This window comes from Pyxicephalus adspersus, chromosome 7, assembly GCF_032062135.1.
Source record: "Pyxicephalus adspersus chromosome 7, UCB_Pads_2.0, whole genome shotgun sequence".
NCBI classification, from domain to species: Eukaryota; Metazoa; Chordata; class Amphibia; order Anura; family Pyxicephalidae; genus Pyxicephalus; species Pyxicephalus adspersus.
The window spans coordinates 18165038-18189688 of record NC_092864.1 but is presented as its reverse complement, the minus strand read 5'-3'; the positions used below and the strand labels follow the sequence as shown (position 1 = coordinate 18189688).

Sequence of the window (24651 nt, the reverse complement as noted above, 5' to 3'; positions counted from 1 at the left end):
TTGTGTGACATCTCTCATTTCGACTAATGTAATACAATTAGAGCAATCAATTTCAGAGACTTAAAAAATAACATACTTTCAGGCTAAGCACCTCTAGCTCTATTTAGAAATCTTCTATAAACGGCAATTAGAGATTCTGCCAATCCTGACCTCCAAAAAATATGAGTTGCCTGGAAATACTGTAAGGGATATTAGCCTGGAAGACATATGCAAGTCATAAATACCTTCATAACTGTCATTGACTACAAAACACCAAAGTCATTGTATCTCCGTAGGTTAGCCCCAATAATACATTCGACTAGTATCACAAGACAAGTAGATGAGGATTAACCACCTTGTCTTCAACTTTTATTTTACAAACTTGTTCTGGGTCATTGTCTCATATTATTTATGTAACCACATCATAATGATAGCCAGACCACTAACATTTTAAATGGAATTCAAAAATTTTGTACAGGGATAAGGTGGCTTTAGACTTGTGTTGCAGCTTGCTTTTAGCATTAGTTTGAGACTCTTGTGAGACTATTAAGAATTTATTGACATGTTCATTTGACCAGCTTCATGGTGCTGACTTGTACGGTAGGTCTTGTATTGTCAGGTTGATCAAGTTTACCCAATATCGAAACAAACATACTAGAAACCTGCATCTTCCAGATAGAACCATATATGCACAGTTGATCCAGAGGAAAGAAAAAAAAAACCTTATAGAACATATTCTATAATTTACTCCAAGGGAACAAAAGCATTCTGACACAGACACGTTATGGATAGGTCAAATACAGTATGTCACAGCCTAAAACACATAACACATAAAAAAAGCACAAAACATTGGCTTCTATCAGTTTTTTTATTTGCTGTGTCCTACATGGAGAGCTTTGTTGGGGATCACATTTTACAGAAAGTCCAGTTTAGCTTTACATTTGCAAAGATGTGCAACAGAAATCTCTGTTTTTTAACACAAATTATTGAAACTGTTAAATTGATTTTCCTTGCTTGCTGGTTATTGTGTTGGAAAATATTTTGTATTGTATTGTTCTATGTGCCCCAGAACTTAGCTAGTTAATAATTTATTAGAGTGGGTGACATTTTTATTATACTTCCAGAGAGGTCTGCATCAAAGTGAACCTTTTTTTCTGCATCATCAAAGCACAGGTTTACTTTAAAGCTTTTAAAGGACTATGTTACAATTGTTACTTATTATAGTGTTAGGTAATAAAGTCTGCTTGCTTTCCAGTAAACACACCTTCTGCAGGAACGAATGTGTGACATAAATGTGCACAAAATAGACATCAATGTACTATAAGATAAATCCAGATGAGTGAATGTAGCCTAAACCAACATTACGTATGGTTCTTGGTAAAATCTTCTGCAAGTTCTGTACAGGTATAGGATTATTCCTTTGACCCCTAATTTTTGCACAAGCAGCAAAAAAGATTTAGCAATACTTGAAACAAATTCATACATCCAATATTCACAAAACCCTTTTCAGTTTCCTCTGTGTTATTTTCACTGCAGTGATTTCTAAGCTCTCTGGTAGAGGTTAATTGAGGAAGAGTAGCACAATGAAAAGAACACGTAATTCTATAATTAGTTCTGTTAGCTTTGTGCCCTGCAATCTGAAAATTACCTTAATTGGTTACAAGATGGAAGCTGCTGTTTTTACCAAATGAAACAGGTGAGACATAATAAGACTGTTTATGGCAGATAAATTATGAAAATAATGTATTACAGATAACATTATAATATTTATATGTACTATGTATGGAAAGATCACAATGGCAGATAGGGTTGTTAACTTTGCTGCAGGATGCTGGCTTATTTCCAGATGTGTTAGGTTGCCTAATAAAAAAATGCTATACTAGGCAGTACTATGAACTTCATAGCCGTGTAACTCGGGCAGAAGAAAGCATTCACTCATTTGTGTGAGAAATGGCTTATTCAGGCTTTATATCAGCATGTTCAAAGCTTCAGCTGTGTTGCAACACCCAACATTTACCAATATAAGTGATGCCACATTTTCAAACCAAGATGTCTCTGCAAAGTGAGGGTCCTAAGTTTAGGTCCACTTTAATTGACAGATCAAATTTTTTAAATATAATTATCTCTCCTTGTTCTCAAACATGTTCACTCACTCCTTTTCGGGGTGCTGTATCTTTGGCCATCTTTATTCGCCAGGCTGGAATGACGTAACATCTGCCCATGAACATGAGAGTTCATTCATGCCCCCTATTGCTGGGATACCAAGCAGTATACACTGCGCTCCACATGTATACATTAAAGAAAAGATTGTGAACAGACAGATTACATTTGATTTTTTGTTGTATTGCAGATGAGGTGATGGGACATAATGAACCAGCCTTCTGACATTTTTTTCAATTTGCTTTAAAGTATGAAAGTCTTAAGATCAGCAAACATGCCACGCAACTAGCAAATACAAAAAGAAGGATAACTAGAAGAAGGTTACATACTTCTTTCTGTAGATGTTTCCTTTAAAGAAACAAAAAAATTGTACATGGTAATTATGTGAATGCTGGTCAATGAGCCTCAGTGTCCTCAGTAGTGGTTATAATAAAGGTTACTTCCTTGAAGGATCCTTACACCCAAAATCAATATTTTATGTAAATATTTTTGTAGTATATGGCTTTATATATAAGGGGAGCCTGCAACTGCTGACAAATGTCCCCCCAATGAACTCTTTTGAACATTTTTTTTCCTGCCCCAGAACACAATCTTTATCAGTAGTAACACCCATTTAGTTTGGCTGCGATATATATCCACCCCAGGTACTTGTGTACAATTAAATTGTAATTCCATAATTGGTTGTATTGTAACATTTGGTGAAACAAACCTGTGTTCAACAATCCTACATTGACAATTTTTGTTAAATATACTTTGCCAAGAAAACTCTGCTGTTTATCTCTTTGTATATTATATATGACTTTATAGGGGTTGGCATATCACTGATCTCTCAATTGCCGATTAACACTTTTATCACTTATACAGTTAACACTGATCTTTTAACATAGAAAGGAAGGCTAACCTACAACTTCTTGCCCTTACCCAAATACAATGGAATTCTTTCTTTCCTTCCATGAAAAAAACTAATCTAGATGTGAAATACTTATCTATATGAGTATTATCTCAGAGAGAACAGAATGGGGCTCTTGTGCAGTGCAAAAACATGTTGTACAAGTGATGCTGTTATTACTCTATTGGTACATGACAGGCTTATCCTCTCGCTGAGCTGGTAATAAAACTCCTCTTGACATATTCTGACAGACCTTCATGATGGTCTGGTGCTGGGGACCCGTTATCAAATATGGTAATTTTTGTTACAGCACAAGTGTAGGAGATGGCTTCCAGCGTGCAATGTCTTTGAAGCATTTTGACACATGTCACCCATGTTTATTTTTTGACATAAACATGACTGGATGGATAAACACAGTAATTGGGTTTTGTTTGATATGAACCTTCACAATGAACAAAAAATAAAATCTGCCTACAGTTTACAAACATTGCATTTTTAAAAAACATTCAATCAAAATCTATATTGTTCTTTTACAGGAAACTTGATTTAAGGGATGACCCACATTCACCTGCACTGGCCCTACTTATTTATAATTAGCAACAGCTACTGAGGGTAAATGCAAATGTATAGCTAGGGACAAATCTTCTTTAATGTGCAACAAATGTGGACATGTGAGTGGTGCCATAGGGAATCATTGACGATGTCATTGGAGTGCACAGATGAGAATACTTAAAGCTAAACTCCAGGATAAAATAAATACAAGGTTGGTGTTTGTTCTCATTTCAATCTTGTGCTTTGTGTATTTCTTCTAGATCTGTGCATCAATCCAGTAATAAGCTTTGTGCATGGGCTTCCTGTATTAAGACCAGTCATGTTTGCTTTCTCTCCTTGTGTAGGGTAACTGGTCTTGAATGTCCTGTATGTTTCTAAATAATATGGTCTGTGCTGAGCCAGCCTTTGTGTCACTTCTGCTCAGACCCAGGGGGCTGCGATATCTAGAAGGTTACAGAGCCTATGACCTTGCAGGGTTCTATTTTCCATATCATAGAAAACCATGCTTGTTCACCACCAGTGAGCTCTGGGGATAGGTGGAACACTGCCTAGCATAGGATGCAGCTGTAGGACATCATAAATGTCTGATATGACATTTGTTTAGTATAAAGGACAAGGGAATAATGTTAAACATAGTGGTGCTTTAAGACACTTTAAGGGTTAAATATATGTGTAGCAAAAAGTTTCGTGTTTGGGAGGAAAAGTGTTAGATATAGGTGATATTGGAGAGTAAGGGTAAGTACCGTTGTGTGCTTTGTTACAGCAGAATCTCTGTGGTTCACTGATGTCAAACAGTCCTTAACCACCGCAAAAAGCCATTTAATTTTGGAAATAGGGGTTGAAATCCTATTTTGTACAGGCATTTGCCTGCAGTGCAGTTTTGGAGATGCTTTATGTGGTGTCTCAGGGCAATCTGATGTTGAATCCCTTACATAATATTTAATGAGCCTGCCTTTATACACATTTACAAGTGGTTGCAAGTGGTTTAAAAGCATTTTCCAGCAACAGCAGAAGAGAAGATATCTTATGATGCATTGCGACCATTGCAAAAATGATGAAAAACATGGAAAAATGCAACTGCTGTCAATCATAGAGCAAATGCCTGTCAACCATCTGAACTTAGCTTAAGTACTTGTTTACAGTGAATTTTTATGTGTTGCTCTATTTATAAAACAGGGAAACAGACATTGATTGGTGATTAATAGTGGCAATCCATTACTGCCATTGAAACACATGGATCTGGAAGATCCCAACAGGGGAACAAATGAGGTAATGTCTGATTCCCTGTGTGATAAAAAGAATCCAAAATGTGCATGTACAAATATCTGGCAGTAGTTTTGAAGTTCTGAAAACTAAACTATTTTTACCATAGATAAACCACCTGTGAACCTAAATGAGCACACATGATTGCCCTCCACCTGAAAGCTTGTCATAATCTAGAGGAAAAAATGCATTCTCTCTTTTCACATGTGAGATGTGGAATTACAAGGCTGCTACAAATTGGTTGCACAGGGCGGACTGTCAGACCTTGTTATAGTGATATTTCAGATGGTGATGCGTTCCATTAATAAAGTGAAGGCTTCTTTCTTACTGTAATTCATAAGCGTATACTTCCTGGAATATATATATTTATTCCCATTGATGCCATGAATGCATAATTATAAATACAAATGTATATGAGTGGGTACAAAAGTCAAGCTGGCTGTTTTTGCCACCAGAGCTGCATGAAAGTACTGAATATATAGTAAACAATGAATATGCTATGCTATGGATGTACAATTAAAGCAGTACAAGCAATTCAGTATAAAAAGCATTCAGGGAGTTCAAGGAGTGATTGTCCTGCTGCCCTATGAGTGCTATTTTAGATGCATTTTTTTATTGGCAAAGAGAAGATTAATAAAAGATAATCCCAGACACTAAAATTTCATTTTAATTTTATTATGAACTTATATAGCGCTCATATCTATAGAAACCACAATTATGTCTCTTTCAAAGGAGTTTACAATAAATATATATTAGTAATGCAGTTTCAAAATTCATTTTTGTTCTTTTTTAATTCTACATCTACATTATCCATATAAAATATAGGTCTTTATTTAGGCAGTTCCTGTAGGGTTCCTATAGGGTAACAAATGTTGATTACCATTGTAATCCCATCACATGCACTTCTGGTGATGCACACAGTCCACTGTTATTACTATGAGGAAGCCTTTCCTGAGAATGTCCATTGAGCGACTACAGAAAGGGTTCCAGAAGATCACAAGCTCTGAAATGCAGCAATAGATAAAAAAAAACCATAGCTTCCAATATATAATATGGTAATTTAGCAAAGCTAGTATCAGGAAGTTAGGGATTGCATCTACTTTGAACTAATCTCTAATAAGGTATATATTGAAGTCTAATCGCTTCTGTGGCCTAAAGTACAAATTATAGTAAACAATGGTGTAAAATTTCTTCTAGCCATTTAACATAAATGTTTTAAATATACTTATAAATATACGAGAAGATTTAATAATCCATACCATCACAGGAATTCCTAAATGATGTTGTATGGCTGTAACCAGGTATTTGATGCTGCATCTGGCATCCATGGTGCATGCTTATTTTTCCTATTCTTCTGTAGTGCTGGGCCAGCCTTCATGTTTTTTCTGGCAGGGTAGACTTAAAATGGGCTAAGCTCGTCATGCCGATCCTCCTCAGCACCGCCAGCCCCACTCTCTCCTGTTGTAGCAGCAGAGATAGGGCAAGTGAAGCCGCTGGAAAGACGGCCAAGCATGCCATACATGTATTTGTGTGTGTACATAAATATGTAAGTGTATGTATTTGATTGTGTATATATATATATATATATATATATATATATATATGTGTGTATGTATGTCTAAGTGTAAATGTGATAAAATCCATTGAGCTTGCATCGCATTAAGACAGCCCAATAATTTTTGTGCTGGCTAAAATGCACAAAAAAGATGTTTGGTACATTTTTACATTTTTGTACATTTTTGCACACTGCTCTAATACAAGTAATACAAGTACATTGAATAGGCACCGCAACACACTAAAATGAGCAGCACACTTTAACAGTGTTTAGGAGATCCAAAGGATTGTAGTGGTGTGTCATGATTTGAGGAATAGGTTGGAAATCCCTGCCATATAGTTTAGGGTCTGCATAGCATTCAGATGCTTTAGATGGAAATATGTATATCCAGTTAGAGAAAATCCATGCAAGTCCCTTTCTTATTCTCTAGTTCAATCCCAATGGACCAGGCTGCACAACACGTGATCTTCTCTCTTCTTCAAAACAAGATTGAGCTCTGTTACCTCCTGGTGCTAAAACTTGCTCCCTGCCAGTTATATGTCAAATAACGGAGCCCCAATGAGCAGTAGATGCTGTTATTTGACAATAAATGACGGGCAGGTTGGAGAAAAGATGAGTTCTTAAGTACAGCATGGGCTGTGATTCTAAGGTACTTGGTGCCTGCACCTAATCTTTGTTATTATGATTAGGATTTTAAAGCCAAGTAAGAGTTAAATTTAGTAGGATTGTATGAAAATGATCTCTGTAAGCTGACAATGGAACCAGTGCTATCCCAGGATTTGCTTGTGAATTACAGTGACTGTAGAGATTGAAAAGAAATTAATTAGTTCCTTTCAAGCTACGTATGTTACAATCCCAGACCAGTAAAAAATGTCATTTTTTATATTCAAGTACATAGGTTAAGCCGACTGTATACAGTGCTACAAAATCTGTCAGGTTCAAGTCTACCTGTAAAATAATGAATACAATTTTAAAGTTTGAAACTAGATAGTAGCACTTGATTACATTCTACTACTAGTTTTACCACTTTAATCTGATTGGACAGAAAACAAACAGATTGTTAAGGTAAAGCTACGTACACACGTCAGATTTTTATCGCCCGATAATCGGCATCGGCCAATTATCGGGCGAAAATCTGCCGTGTGTACAGTCGGTGTCGTCCATCGTCCGGAGGACCGACCTGCCGGATCCACGGACGATGGACCACAGCCGATCCTAATGAAAGGGAAGGGGAGAGCGCGCAGCAGGGTGCCGCTCCGTCGCTCTCCCCCTCCCCTCTCCATAGAGCATGAACGGTGCTGTATGTACAGCACCGTTCATGCATCGTGCACTCCCTTGTCGTTGGAAAGGATCGTGAAAGATCCTTTCCAACGACAAAAATTGGAAGTGTGTACGCAGCTTAAGTCCTTGCCACATATTTTTTGGTAAATGTAAAAGTGTTTGTTCATATGGGCTTCTTCAGGCACAGTGGTAGCTTTTGATGGTTGACTCTTTGGCAGTCACTCAGTCAACCCAGCCGCTGTGCTGGTTTTTCAACATTTTATAATGGGCAGTATTGAACTGCTCACTTCCACCCTTTTTATTCCCAATAGACCACCATGAGTTAACAGCTACATGTTGTGTCTAAACTGTGAGTGTGGTTAATGGGTGTGAAGAAGTGGTAATCCACTGCAATGTCACTGGCTATCTAAACTTTCCCTAATTTGTACAATCGACCTGTTACATGCATTACCTACCTGGCGGTTGTAGCTTTGCCAGCCACTTGGATGTCTGAACCACTGTGTTGGTTCTTAATGAGCCAGCCCTTCAACATTTTAACATCATCCACTCACTAGCAGCACCATGTATTCCCAATGGACAGCTATAGGTGAGATGCTGCTAGTAGTTGTGTTTCAACTGTGGGGGTGAGGAAGTGGTAATCCACCACAACCTCACCACCAATTTTTCCCTAACTTGTACAATCAGACTGTAACATGCATTACATTTTTACATAAGTTTTACACAAGTTAATTCTAAAAGCATATTTTAGCAGTAGCAAATCAGGAAACCATTCTGTCAAAATGTTTGCCATTACTGTTATAATTCACCATTTCCAAAATGAATTCACAAAAAAATAGCCCTGTAACGATTTTCATTTATTTCAACTACGCAACATGCCTTTGATATTTGAAAATGTTCGATAAGATTAGTGTTTAAGAACAAATTAACAATGTGAGCGTTAAGTGCCTACACGCTGGCACACAGTCATTCCTGAACCCCTGTGGAAAACGATATTGATTAGCTAACAAAAAGTGCTTTGCGTGCTGTTTGATAATTATGAGCAGGCAACTGTTTATTGTGAAAGACATTGAGAAACGTGCTGCCTACTGAGACAATAAAAAATCAACCTGTATTGTGTCAAAGTGGAAAATTACCCATTTTATACACATTTAATTTGAAAACATTTTGGTAAAACAAATAGAATACACGTTTGCCTTATAAAGAACTGATAAATTAATTAAATATACCATTGGTACAAGTGATTCTGCAGTTTTAAATGATTAGAAGAAAGATTTGAAGAATCAGGGCTGTTTCATATTTTACTTTGTTGTCGTGTTCACTCAGTTGGTTTTGGGATATGCCAATTAAAGCTACAGGTAAGTTCGAATGTTACGTCAAGTGGGCAAAGGACTTTACAGTAAACTCCCTGTTATCCAGAACTAAAGCAACTGACACTCTCAAGCAACCAGCACACAACCAAGCCAGAGTTTAAATCCAGCAAGCAATGGCGTTGGTAAGATGATGCTTCATTCATCACTATCGTGGCCCTCATATGTTCTCAGCACCCCAAAACATCTATATTTATAGGACCTCTACTGCTTTCATGGCTAGTCACAATTGGGTATGACTTCTTTGTACTGCTGCCATTATACTGCCCTGTGTTTTTTGTAAGACATTCTCATTATACTTTACATGTATTTTTATCCGTTTTTAAGTGGATTTGTAACTGACCATACTCTGCATATCTGTACTACACTGCTATTGTGCCTCCATTGATTATATTAATAGTATTTCGTTATTCTATGATGCTCTATTTATATATATATATATATATATACTTTGATGTTATTAGTACTATTTTAATAGTAACGCTCAAAAAAACAGAAATTCATTTATCGGGAATCTACCAATTTTTGAGAGTGCCGAATAACAGGGAGTTTACCGTATTTACAAAATATTACCTTTATACAAAAAGTCTAAAATATTACCTGATTGCTGCACTAAACCATCAGTCAGACTCAGGTGTTTAGATTTTAGCACAAACTGATGATGGACAATGAAAACGGTTCTAATTAGGAAGTGTTTGCTTCTCATAGCCACCTGATTCAGATATTGCACTAAACTGGCCATCTGACAATCTCTGATCTGTATCTTTTTATCTTATCTGTATCTTTATAACAGCTATGACATGTTAGGATTCATTGTAGTGAAAGTGTAGGTTTTGAAAAAAAAGTTCTGCATTTTTCACTTTTATTCTTTAGCTGTCCTATGTAGGACCTTCTTTTTTATTGCCCCTCACTCACTGAATGTCCTGTCCAGTTGGATGAATGATGCCCGGAATTATTCAGCCTAGATGACAGAGGAGATACCATGAGTGCAGGATGACATGGACCCCCAACCACTTCCCCCCTGAGAGGGGGTCGATATCATCACATTAGATCTTCATGTAGGAGACCGTTCCATTAAGCTTTATGGAATTGCTCCCTGGCTTACCAATAATATTGCTAAATCACGATCACTAGTATCAGGGCAGTGATGTTTCTGAAATTGTTAGTGAGGGATTGATTCCAGAGACTTGCAAGAAGGAAGGATCCTGATGCTGGTGACAAATTACTAGTCCATATGGCATGGCCCATATTTCTGTATTTTACAACTTTTAGATTGTCATTGTGCACACTATGAAGGGAACTTTTGCCAGGTATAAATGGGAATATAGTTCATCATCTACCAGATATTTTCTAACACTCTGGAAATCTGGAAATGTAATCTGTATGGCTAAACATTGCCTTAGATTGATTTAGTTATTAATTATGGTTTTGTTCCTGACAGTTTGAATGAGTGACAGTGCTTCCAAACTTTGTATCAGCATAAGGGCTGGAGGGCTTTGAGCCAATTAGGTAAATGACTACCATCCAGAAGATATGAAGAGTACCTTCATATTGAACATTCCCAAACCACCTGTCTATCTATCTATAGATTGCTAGATAAATTGGACAAATGAATAGACAGACACATGGATTCTAATCATGTCCTCCAGGCATTGATATGACACCTCTGCAGTGCTCAAAAACTTTTGTGAAATACAACATGTTTTAAACTTATGTCAATTAAAACTCAAATAAAGCGGGGAACAATTATAAACCCCATTGCATTCTTATTGCTATCTAGTGCTGTTATCACTTTCTGCCCCTTTGACAACACTTTTCTAGATAGGAATCAGGGGTAACTCTCCAGTGGCATCACAGACATAGAAACTACAAGAGTAGGATAAATCTTACCTACATATTAGACTTTTATTTTCTGACTGTGATCCTGTTGTGGATTTCTCATTGCCTGGCAAAACCTTGTCATTGGAAAAAAACTCCGGCCAGCAGTAAAAACTAGATGAGGGTTCTAAGCATTACCCACTCTATCCAAAAAACATTCATTTTTTATAAAAAACAAAAATATTTCATGTCATATTTCAGTGTTATATTAAAGATAATGAAGCACAAAACCTGTTGAATCATTTTTATGATGGACTGTGGCTGATGTTACCTTTCTGATGGATGGACAATCAGATATTTCAGATACATGTCATTTTTAGTTAGAAAATAAATAATTGCAAATAGGTAATAATAAAATAGATGTATGTATCTGCTAGCATTATGCCTTTAAGCATTTCTCACTTTAGGTATAATAGCCTTGAATCTTGTGTCTTCCTTTCCTAGCGGGGAGACGGGTGATTTTTTCGATAGAATGAGAAGTGTACTTCAGAAACAAGAAAGCATGCAGCGGTATTGGAGGACCGAGGTACAGTATGTTCAGCTGTTTGTGTCATTATTATTGCTCATTTCCTAAAATAGCCACATAGCACAGCTGTAATGATGAAGGGAATAACTTGTGAAGATGCCTCATAGAAAGGTGCTTGCAATGAACTCAATGTGAGATAGACACAATAGCAACACATACGGTGCCAATCAATTTACTATGACAGCAGAATCAATTTCTCTGTAGGAGCAATGTGAGTGATAGCTGTGTTTGCCGGCATAGAAATATACCTGATGGGATCTAGGGGCCTTCCCTGCTAACCAGTGCACAAATTGTTCACTGAGTTGTTCTGAGTTGGATGGAAACAAGGGAATATAAAAGAGTAGTTTCAGAAAGAAAATTAAAATTAGTATGTTACTCTAAAACTTTTATTTTAAGGGATATCTGTTGTCTTTTATTTATCTGTTAGGTTGACATAAGTTGTTCTTACTTTAGATTCCTACTTCCTAGGTCAAGACAATAGTTAATCAGTTCATTTTTTTTTTCATTTACCTTGATTGACTTTTCTGGAAACCCACCTACTTTTGCATTTACTACTGCTCCCAACAAAATAATGTAAAGCATTGTCTTCTGACTTTTCTGACTATTTATACTCAGTCTTTAGAAAAAATATACAAAGTTGTGACTAATAGGGTTCACTTCACTTGAGCAGATGGCCATAAGGAAAAAATAAGTTATTGCTAGCGTATTGTGAGATATTCTTGTATGTTTTTTTTTCTAGGGCGTTTTAAATAACAGCATCCCTCCTCCACATGAGAACACGGGGGAACACAGAGCAACAGAAAAACTGACGCTTTCCAAAAGAGAGGTAATTATATTTTATGCCTGTTAAATAAAGCTTGCAATTTTTAAAATGAAATCATTGCACTTTAGGGAACAATTTTCTTTTTAACTAAACAGCCGAGGAGTCTCCCCAAAACTAATACTGCAGTTATGGATGGATACTGGGGTGCAAATTTTATACAAATCAATACCACTTTTTACTTTTTATGTCATATTTATCATTATTTAAAGCTCAACTGTTCCTTTTTTTTTATAATGATTATCTGTGGCTAGCTGTGAATTAAAAGATGCTGTGATTTTGTTGCAGTGTTACACGTTGTGATGTGGTGCTAGTGTTCCAGCATCATCGTTTAGCCTAATAATGTGAGCATAAAGCAGCAAACTAGTTGTACCTCATTAGGCAATGCTGTGCTCATAGGAGAATGATGAGAAAGGGGTGCCATGTCATTAAATAGAGCCCAATGCTTAAGGGGGAGGTGACAACACTGAGGATCCCTGCAAAAAAATTACATATGTAAAAGATTTTTAAAACCATAAAGAGTGCCAGGTTTCTTAACCTGAAGATTGATCCTAATAATCCTGACTAAGTGGTGTGATCTGCCCAAAGTGCAATTCTTAACTGTTCATTAATAAACCAAAATCACATTCCTTAAATAAAATACCAAGGAAAACTACTTGGTATAAAAGAAGATTTAACAGTGATTAAAATGCATTGGTGCCAATCAGATACTATACTGACATCCATGTTTTCATGGCATAGGCTACAAATAGGGATTATCCTTGTCAAAATATTATTTTTTATTTTTTTGAAAAAAATGTTTAGTACGTTATGGAATATGTTTACGTATTTTGGTAAAATAAACTTTATTTGTAAAATAGGTAAAATAAATGTATATATATTTGATATATTATATATACTTGGACATTCATGCACAGTCAGCAGGAATCTTCTATTTAAATTGAAATTGATTATCCCTATCTATATATTGGATTATGGAAAAATTTCATGTTGCTCAATAGCTCAAGTTTAAATTTCTGGACAAAAGTTTATTCTGAGTTGCAACTTACCCCTTTTATTCTGCTTTATCCTTTAATAAAATTTAAATTAGAGATAGGGCCTGTCAACTCTTCGCAGTTGATCTTACCATTGCTTGGACCACGCTGTGTCTCTGTTTGGAGATGAACGTCTTGGTGGATGAGTAGGGTTTTGCCTCCTCATGTCAGAGCAGCGCTGAGGACTGGTGGGGTAATTATCCAGAAGCAGCAGGAGAAATGTGTGTATCGCAGATCTACAGAATGCATGAGGCAGGAGCAGATGAGTCCTTGTTTTGCAGGTCCTCATGTACTTCTCTTTCTCCATCAAGAAGAACAATAAGCAGCACATTAATGACACCACCAGTTTTTGTGAGACCAACATTATACTGCGAGTATAGATAATGATGATTACCGCAAAGTATTGCTTGAGCAGTCACACGCTAGGAAGTGCCCGGCAATGTTTCTGGAGCACTTTAAAGCAACATATTTCAGCTTAATTCTTAGGTACAGTTAAAGTTTCTAGATTTTTTTTCTTCACGTCTACTTTAAACAAAATAAAATGGTGATTTTAATTTTTATTTTAAGCTTGAGCTGCTTTATGAAGAAATAATCTACACACTCGTATATATGGCTGGTATCGTGTCCTCTGAACACATTGCCAATGAAGAGGAACTCTTCTATTACCTTCAGATGGTATGCTATGTTGTGTATGTTGTGCACTTTTTAGGTGCTGTTATTTTGTTGTGACGTTTTCACAAAGGATGCGGACGCCTCTTTGTAATACTAGCTATGGATCATGCATAGTAGATCAGCACCATGGACAGCGGCTCCATTCTCTGACTGCTGATCACTTATATATGCAGTGTTTGATTTCTTTATCTGGCATTTTACATTCACTGATTTTACTGATGCAATTTAGGTTTGATTAAAGCCCAAGGTAACTTTTTTCAAATTTGTAACGTGTGTATCCTTAATTTTTTCTTTTGTATGTATATTTGTTTAAATAGAACAAGAAAGAATTGTTGTCATAATAGAACAATAGACAGTGTATGTTTTGTCAAATTCTTTATTTTCCTTAAAGTTACAACAGATAATAATAAGGCATAAAATGCACTTTCTGCATTCTTGTTCCAAATCAAGCCAGAGATATCCAGGCACCTGGCAACAGATGGTCAGCAGTGGCAGCATTAGTTTATGAATATGTCCCTAAAACCCCTGGTATCATTATTCTAATAGACATTAGAACAGTAACCCAAGCATTTTATGTTAAGTGAGGTTAAAAAAACTTGTGGGATTACCAATATTTCAGCCCAGCATTATCTACACGTGGTTGAACAATGTCTTTGATTGTTGTGCTGTCTTTGATTGTTGTTACATGGTAGCATTGTAGGTCAGGTTGATAAAAGACATAAGTCCATCAAGTTCAACCCCTAGTGAAATAAACATATCCGAGATATAAAACCCTATGGACATAGTTAGTCCAGCGGAAAGGAAAAAAAAACTCTGGTACATTTTGCTCCAACAGGGGAAAAATATTCCTTCCTGATTCCATGATGCAATCCGATGTTTTTTCTGGATCAACAGTCTCTGTTATCTTTACTTTGTGTACAGCAAAAGATGGGCCAAAGCACAATGAGCTGGTTATAATATGCATGCACAGTCATACATTCTGCAATATCCAGCTTTAGGCAAACCTATGCAATGTCTAGTCATGAGAACACAACTGGATTGCTTCAAAGCGTTACTGCATTTTAATATAAAGTGCTGTTATCAAGTGTGTCCCCATTCCGTGGCCTAAAATTAGCCCACACTTTCCCTCCACAAATCTTCTGTTTTACATTTCAGTTCCACAATAGACATGCCTGTGCAGTACAGTCCCATAGACTTCTATAGAGGTTTGTCTTGAAGTCAAAAAGCAGGCTAATACGAGCTGTATTGTGCAGGCAGTATAGCTACTGCAGTGCTGAATAAGAAGTATGTTGATAAAGAAGCCATCTGAATCTTGATAAGTACAAATCTTTGGAGGGTGGGTTAATTTATGCTAAATTGCAGTTATCAATGAATGACCCAGCAGCATATTTCCACCTTTCCTGTGCCTCCTTAGCAGAGATCCTCTCTGTGACTGTGATTAGTGATAACAAGTGCCTGACAATGACATTTAGCAATGAAGAGGAGGTGACCAGTTCACACTAAAAATACCACTGGGCTTCTGCAGCACATTCACTCGCCTCAACTTACAATAAAGGATCCATAGATAAATAGCCAGAAATTGCCCTCTTTTTGCTCTGAATGAGACCTGAATTCTCCTTTCTCCATGTGCTTTTATTCTCTTATTGGGCAGTTGTGGGGCTTTTTGTTAATTAGGTCAGATGTTGCTTTATGCATTCCTTAGTAGACCCTAATAAGTTTAGGAATCACGTTTACTATGGACAAATGCAGCTCCACAAAAATCTTGCAGAGCAGATATAAAATAGTGATTTACCCTTTCTCTTCTTCATTTCCCTTGTGTAAATTAGTCACAATATGCTGATGTAATATGCAGACATTTAATGCAAAATATGCCTTCAAAACAAAGTTTCTTTTTTACTTCCTATATATGCAATGTGCCACAAGACTAATGTGTTTTATTAGCAGACATATTACAATTGGGAGTATGGCACAGATTGAATCATTGCAGGAGACACATAAGTCATTGTCTTTCAATGAATGTTTGATATACACATACTAAACATATTTTCAGCTGAATTATTATTGTAGCACTATTCTCAAATTATATTAAATTATATTAAAAAAAGAACCTTTGCTAAGGGTTTGTCAAATATGGCTACCAAACATAGCACATTCCAATCTATTTTACAATCCCATTTCATTGTGTGTAATGTTGGCTACGAAGTTCACAAAATGGGAGGGTGCCACACTTATCCTGTGTCTGCTTTCTCCACAAAACAATTTCACACTTAAGATACTGCAGCACAGAGAATGCAATTTAGCCCTAAATGTGGAATGTCTAGGTAAACAGTTCCCAGCTTCCCCTATTTTAAAGGGACAGTTCCCCTTTGAAGCCCAAAACCCTTCCCCAAAATATTATGAAACAAATTTCTTAGTACTGCCTAACACTGAGCCCTGACCTTTCCTTCAGTCTTGTAAGCGATCCACTCCTGTATTAACATTATAATACAGCAATCAAAGGACTGTTTAATGTTTAAAATCTCATCACCTGATCTAAACTTGAAATTAAAAAAGTAACCATCTGAAAAGAAAAGTGACCAAAAACGTTGTGATCCATTACTTGATGCCAGGGGCTGTATTGATTGATTGTATTTTGCATTGGCAAAAACCCGCTTCGAGAATTGACACCTTATATATGTTTATGTATGTAGGCAGGAACTAGATTTAAAGAAGTTGCAAAAGATCAGCACAAATGAGCTTCAACAATGGATGAAATAGAGTTAAAAATACATATTTGATAAATGTCATTTAGTTACTGTTTATATGTACTTTAAAAAATACATACCATGAAAAAAAAAAGATTGGAAATGAAAGTGAGCTTCTTAATATTTCATATAGGGTGTAAAAAATGTTTGTTTAAGCAGAAGGTCCCCTGGTAGACACTGAACACAAACCCACAACACACTTTGGATGATGATACAAACAGACAAGACAGTCAGTTGGTTCTGAAATGTCACCCCTTATTTACTGATCTGCAGCCTTCAGAAGAACTGTCGACATGAAGGAAACAAATGGCAGCTTACAGTCAGCTGCACCGGATAATAAGACTCCTAACATCTATTTTTTGGCTTTGTAGTATTTTTAGCAATGTGGTCTTGTGCTACCGCGTCTCTGATCTACACTGAAAGAAACCCGTTGTTTGTTCTACAGGTTTTTGGAATGAGTGAGAGCGACCATGATTCCATTTTAATGCGTGTCAAAGAGTCAAAGGTAACATCAGCCTCATGTTCTTATAATAATGCTGCATATTTTTTGTAATAAAATTAATAACAGCTTTTTGTGGAAATTGTGCCCCAAACAAGGCAGGTGGTGGACAAAGTACAAATCACCAGTATTGCCTATGGTCCATGTGCTGCTGATTTTTTCACCATGACTGACTTTTGTTCAGTTCAAACAGGCTTTCCAATACAAGTCTAGGAATGCACAGCGCTTAGAGAAAGTCACATTTAGGTGAGAAGGAGGTCAACCACTGGCCAAATACATCTGTCACTGAATTCTGAATGATCTTAAAGCTACTGGTGTCACCAACACAAACCTGCATTAAACACAACACACATTTTGAATCCTGTCGGAAGAACAAAGACTCTAGAGTTGGATCAAAGTCAGTTTCTAAAAAAAAACTGCTTGTGTTGTGGACTTTGAGAAAAAGTTTTTCTCCAATGCTGATAAATACAGAAGGTATTGAGGATATGTTTATAGTGTTTTTATTGCCTGCTTAGAATATGTAAATATTTTAATATCCTTGATCTAGGCACGGGTTTACTTTAAGCAGAAATAAACCTGTAACACAGCATAGCATCATGGCATTCACATTTTGACTGGGACATATGTTTTGTCCAGTGGATAGCAATATCTGATCTCCGCAATAAATAGACCTCTTATAATGACTGACATTTGAAATGGTAGCTGCCATTGTTGACAGAATAGAGAAAGTCATTAAACCTCTTTATGCTGTTCATTTGATATGTTGTTCTTTCTTTGTAAAAGGGTTAAGGGTACTAGAAAAGTCTATCATGGTAAACACTTGAATAGGTCAAGTATATCATAGCCGATGTTTACCTGCCATAAAAATGGCAAAAAGCTGTGCAATCTGCAGAGCAGTTGCAGTAATGACGTTGGAAAGCAAGATTTTATCTTCTTATATTTATATTTTTATTCTTGTTTATGCAGATCATGAGTGTCTTTAGGGCAACCTTGATTTATAAGCATTATTTTCAATTTGAGGGCCTAGATATATTTATATGCTGCCTGTAAACAACTTTGAAGTGGAATCCCAGCTAATTGTGCAGACATGTTTAATATATGTGGACCTTTTTCACTTCCAAAATATTAGCTTTATATTATAGCTGGCCATTTTTTAGGATTCAGAAAACCCCTGCCAGGGGTGACACCAATGTTTCCACTATTGTGTAATTTGTCTATTACTAGGTTATGATAAAGAATTGTTTGTGTGGTTATCTTTCCAATGGGCATGACACTTCTCTGTTCTTAAGTCAATGCAAGTTTTCTACACATCCGGGTGTTTTCAGTACTTGCTCCCTCAGCTCTATTGGTTCCTCTTTCCAGCTTGCATGCCTTAAAAAGGAGGCTGAAAAATCAAGTATTTGACGTATCTGATGGTCCAGTATTTGCAGCAGCCGTATTCTTGTTGTTTGTGCCTAAATGACCAACTTCTTTTAACATGAAAGGGAGATTGTTCTATCCTGTCCACCCATTCCCACTGGCCCATCATTATGATGGGCTACCACATTAGCAAACAGGAGTGTTTGGAAGCGGGTAGGTAAAAACTTTTACTTGCTGGAAGTAACAGAGCTTAAAATAGTGGAGCAGGAATTGGTTAAAATTGGTAAAGGTATGGGAAGCTGGCTCTAGGTTGCACTGCATTGACCCCATACAGGCCCCACAATCTAAGCCTCATTTCTTCAAGAAATAAGCTATAGGATTGTATTTACCAATTTAGAGTGAACATTGGAATTATTTAGGCTCAAAAATTTAGTTAAAATTACATTTTTACAAGAAGACTAGGTTTAGCCATCTGATGTAGATTGCATGTAAACCTGACCATAAATAAGAGTTTATTGGACTCTCAGATACTTCTCATGCTTGGCTGCACATGACTTGTTCTGTAACATTTTTCCATTCACAGTAATGATCCTATCTATCCAATGTGAATGCTCAGTGCCAGTGCTGAATGGCTGTAAATGTAAATCAACAACTGTGGACATGCAATATAGGGGCTCTTATATATAACACACTTGGTCCTTGCCATTGGAAAGGAAATTCAAGTGGATATCAGTCACCCTGAAATCTTGATGATAGTCAATTATTATTATTAGAGCTCCAAAAAAGGTGTTTCCTTTTTGTTAGAATTAGAAATAATTGAAATCTTAGGTTTTCTTTACTGTCTGTGTTTTTATAAATGTATTTTTACACATAGTCACAACAGCGGGTAAAAAAGGGTTCCTAAGGTGGGTGCAATTTCCACCTTTGACATTTGTCACTTTAAAAACTGTAAAATTGGGAAATCCAATTTGGCCCCTCTACTCGTGTGCTAGTGACCAGAATACGTTTTGAATATCTGCTCACATTTTAAACTTACTTTAATCCAATGGGTGTACAAATAGAAGAAAAATCCTGCTAAAGCTGTAACCTACTCAGTCTATGGGTTCATTTCTAAAGCATTGAATATAAAATTCACCAAAACATTCTCTGGTCAAGAATCTTCCAGGTCAATGTATTCCAATAGCAGAGATTGATTTTCCTCCAGGAAATGTTTTGGCAGATGTCAGATTCACTGATATAGAAATACACCAAAAACTATAACCATGTTTTAACTTTTGTAAGTGGTACACTGCTAACAATTAGCCCAGATTAACATGGCCGTTTGCCAATTCTAAACTGATACTCATTTTTACTTTACATACCAACACCATTTCTGTGTCCAGTTCTACCTTGATAGCAAATTATGAAATTAAGGCTCGTTCTCTTGAGTTCTGAAGATAAAATGTAATGAATCTCAGACCGAGTCTTCTAATGTAACGATATGCTATAGACTCTACTTTATATTATACTTCAAAGATTTGTTTCCCTCTAAGGTTTTCATTTGATGTCTCCTTTCTTCCAGGCTCCCATCTATGCCTTAAAAGTTACAGTTGTTCAGGCAAGAAACCTTCTTGCAAAAGATGCCAATGGTAGGTTTTGTTGGAAAGTGTAATAGTTGTTGTTTATTGATCTATCATTTTAAAGATGAACTCCAGTCAAACAGCTAAATACACAAAAAAAAACAACTAGCAACAACATATATCTACTGTGTTTCCAGCTAAAACCTGCTGTTTTACCTCCTTCCTTCTCCTATTACCTTACAGAGTAGGGATGCACACTGCACACCTGATGTTTTTAGGTTTTAGGCTAGCATGGCAGTTCAATAAAAGTGTTTAACAGCATTAAATTTACTAACCTAAACTGTCACAACTTTTTAAGGAAGCTGTAAACAAACAAAGAGGTGTGTTTGTATATTTGCCTGAAGTTCTATAAATAAAATATTGGTTGTGTTTTTTAACTTGTTCCTATGTCCTACATCATTTCCAGTGAGTATTGTCTGATTGTTGCTTCACCCAAGTTTGGGTTCTCTCTGCCTACTTAGCCAACTGAGGATTCTCTTTGGATGCAGTCACTGTCAGTTGGACCTCCAGAAGTTGCTCTACAGCTGAGATAGGCAGCCTCTGTTGCTTTCCAGCTGTTGTTGAACTAGGCTTGCTGGAACTTATAGTTTAACAACAGCTGGAGAGCCACAGGTTGCCTAAGCCTGGTCAACATCTGCCACCGGCCTAAAGATGTCATTCGTTAGCCCTTGTGGGCATGGCTTTTGCATTTTGTGTTTTTTTCAGTGCATGTGTGTGTGAAATGTATCTATTTTCCTCTCCCTGCCACACATGCTTCTGCAGTGTTGGGCACAATACGTGCCCAACATGTTTCCACTGTTGTCTAATTATTTAGCTGCATGGACCTCCTTGGGTATCCTTGGGTCCTAAGGATCCATTCACATCTATGTGCTTTTCTTCCACAGCAATGCAGTAATGTGCATACCACATTTTGAGGGATTTCTAAGTAATTGCCTGCCTTAATGCAGCACACAGCACAGGACAGTTATCAAACACATGTAAATGTTGGCACATTCCCACAGCACATAGATGGTAATGGGCCCCATAAGCATTAAAGAAAGCTTTTTTATATTTTGTAGTTCTGTGTATTCAATTACTAACATTTAAAAAAAGTTTTGCCACATAAATGCTATTTAAAAAGTTATTCTTAACATTTTGAATTCTGTATCTTTTTTTATATAAATATGGTTCTGCCACAAATTCCCCTTGTTCTACAGTGTTATGTATCAGGACATCAGCAGTAAAAAATCATCTGGACCTTAGCATGTGTAAACAAATTGGGATATACAACCTAAGATGAACAACAACACATGACAGATTACACAGTGTTATTATATATTTAACAAATACTAAGTCAAAATGCAGGAGTAATGTGTGGAAAAATTACATATTTCCTTACCATTTCTATAGAATTTTAGCCAGCTGCTGCTAATCAAATCATCAGCACCACTATAGAAACAGACGTTTTGGCAGTTAGCTGGTCTGGAGCATTCAGGTGTGTTTTAACATAATGCCAAGGAGAAAAGACATCAACAATGATATTGTAGACAAAATTGTTGCTGCCCATCAATCTGGGAGGGGTTATAAGGTCAGTTTCAAACAATTTCAAACCCATCATTCTACAATAAGAAAATATATTCACTGTTGGAAAACATTCAAGACAGCTGCCAATCTGGACAATCCAGCAAATTCACCCCAAGGTCAAACCATTAAATGCTTAGTGAAATTGTAACAAAAAAAAACTCAAGAGCTCCATCCCAGACTCTACAGGTCTCATTTAGTATGGTAAATGTTAAAGTTCATGACAATACAATCAGAAAAGGACTGAACAAGTATGGCATGTCTGAAAGGGTTGTCAGGAGAAAGTTACCTCTCTCCAAAAAATAGCATTATAGTTACAATTGAACATACAAAACAACTTCCATCCTTAGGACAGATTAGACCAAAGTGGAGAAATTTGACCGTAATGCACAGCACCACATTTAGTGAAAACTAAACACAGCATATTTGCACAGAAACCTAATACCAACTGTCAAGCACAGTGGTTGAGAGAGGTCATTTGGGCTGGTTTTGCAGCTATTTGACCTGGGTACCTTTCAGTCTTTAAGTCAACCATGAGCTCATCTGTATACGAAAGTATATTGTAAAAGTCAAATGTGAGGCCATCTTTGTGACAACTGGAGTTGAAATTGGGTCATGCAACAGGACAATGATCCCAAGCACACCAGCAAATCTGCAACAGAATTGCTGAAAAAGAAAAGAATCAAGTTGTTGCAATAACCCGATTAAAATTGTTTTGGTGGAAGCATAAGGGAGCTGTGCATAAACAAATGCCTGCAAACTTTAATGAACTAAAGCATCATTACATAAAGAAGAGTGGAGCAAAATTCCTCCACCTCATTGTGAGAGACTAATACAGCCATGCATACAGAAAATGAATAAATAATCGTAATAATAAATAAAATAATATAATAAATAATAATATAATAGAAATAATGGCACGGTGGAATCTGTTGTGTTTGTTTTACACTTAAGGTCCAATTTAAATCATTTTAAAACCTGAAAATGATCAAATTTTTCCCTATGCATAAAACTATAGACATTTTCTCATTTCTGTATAAATTATAGTAATTTATTAATAATGTATTACAATGTAAAAAATAAATAATGCAGATGTAAAGATATTTTTAATATGCCAAAGGGGGCAATGTTTTTGTTAAGACTTATTTCCCCAATGACACTGCTCCTTCAGAATGTGCTGTCTGCTGGGAATTCTGTGTCGTTGCTCATGTGACGAAAGCACCCTAATTATCGCGAGAGACCGCTGAGACCCCAGTGTGTCACAATGCCATAGTGCATAGAGGTTGGATAGCCAATAGAGGGGGCATGCATGTACAGGGTTTAAGAAATGCATGTCAGAGCTAATTTTGCACTCTAGCAGGAGGAATGGCAGAAGTGGAAAAGAATCTGCCCAGAAAAAAGATGTTGGTGCTGGAAGCCAGGAACGGTTTTTTCAGTTAGTGGGATCTCAAAGGAAATTGAGATCCCACTGACTGTAGTATTACTGTAAGGAAGTGCCTATACCAGGAAAGCTGGTTGAGCCAGCGGCAGATTGCTGTGACTTACTTCAGGTCTGAAATGTCCCTAATTGGAAAAATCTACTGTCTGTGTTACTAATCTCTTATCTCAAAAATGGTTACACCCTATCACCAATATTTTTTTAATCACTTGCAATGTGTCTTTGAACTTGGTAGAACCTATAGCAAGTTAATTCTCTAGTACAGTCCCCTCTTCCTTGCATATTATATACCTTTCCTCTTCCATTTTTGTAGCTGTGGGGGAGATGAGCGAAGGCTAATACTATAGAATGGCATCTAAATGGCAGCTCCGAGTCAGCTGGGGCTGCTGACATCACATTCAATATATCACCACCGAGCAGCAGTCTTGGGGCTTTTAAATGTCTACAGAAGAAGAAATATAATAAATATAATAAAATGTGCAAATCTTCAGGGAATGTTTAATTGAAATCAATCACTGTAAGCATATACATCAATAGCATTTGTAGCTATCCCACTTTACTACAAATCACTAATTTTAATGAATTAAAATAAAAAAAAAACACTTATGAATTGCAAATGTCTAATTAAAAAAACATTTGTAATATACAATATATATATATTTGTTCTTGGATCATCATTTTAATTTTATCTGTATTGCACAGTAGGGACGATATCAATGGATCAGCCAACTCTGCAGCACAGTGTGATATGGGATCACTCCTAGACATTGATATGCACTGTGTGGGATTATGTGTTTGCACTGTGTGTTCCTATAATTGGCTGGTAATACAAACGCTGTGCTGTGTATTCATGCAATTTTTATTTCTTAAACATGATTAAGTATACTGGCTGTTGATGTTCCATTAAATGTCCTAAATTATTTGTGACTCACTTTTCCTAATGAATACCGTTTCAAAGATTGGGGTAGGCAATGGTACTTTACAGTGTTCTATTGATAATATAAGCTTTTGAGCCAGGATAAGATGATAAGGTAGCCAAACTTGTCCCGTACCATTTGAAAAAGCTTGTCACTAATCTAAGAAATTGTAGGTAAATGTACAAAAAAGTCATTTGAATGATTACTTGTTTGCAGTGTATTCCGTTCCATAAATTCATTACTGTAGAACACTAATGAATGAGTCTAAAGTAGCTGCTGATATCACTTACAAAGTCGCAGCATGCTCAGGACTTTAGGATGTTTACACAGGGAGGCTTGTACAGGTAAATTATTTGGATAAAATATGTTAAATGCTTAAGGTAGGATTGTGGTTTATATGAATGATCTGATAACAGTCTTTCTTTAAGGATTTAGGCTTTAATAGGAGGTCCACGCTGAATCAAGGAAAATATAGCAGTCAATATCTTGTGAATAAAGCTCATCACCAACTGCATTAAAAGATGATTAAAAGTAGGTAA

General features: G+C 36.5%; 1 protein-coding gene across 2 annotated transcripts in view; it reads left to right on the top strand.

Moving 5' to 3' along the window:
- Positions 1–24651, top strand: part of BAIAP3 (BAI1 associated protein 3) — a 167329-nt gene that overhangs the window by 73809 nt on the left and 68869 nt on the right. For both annotated transcript variants that reach the window (XM_072417725.1, XM_072417726.1), the window contains exons 3-7: positions 11369–11450; positions 12190–12276; positions 13872–13979; positions 17166–17225; positions 20140–20206. In XM_072417725.1, the coding sequence (XP_072273826.1) occupies positions 11369–11450; positions 12190–12276; positions 13872–13979; positions 17166–17225; positions 20140–20206 (404 nt within the window). The remainder of the gene's footprint in view (positions 1–11368; positions 11451–12189; positions 12277–13871; positions 13980–17165; positions 17226–20139; positions 20207–24651) is intronic.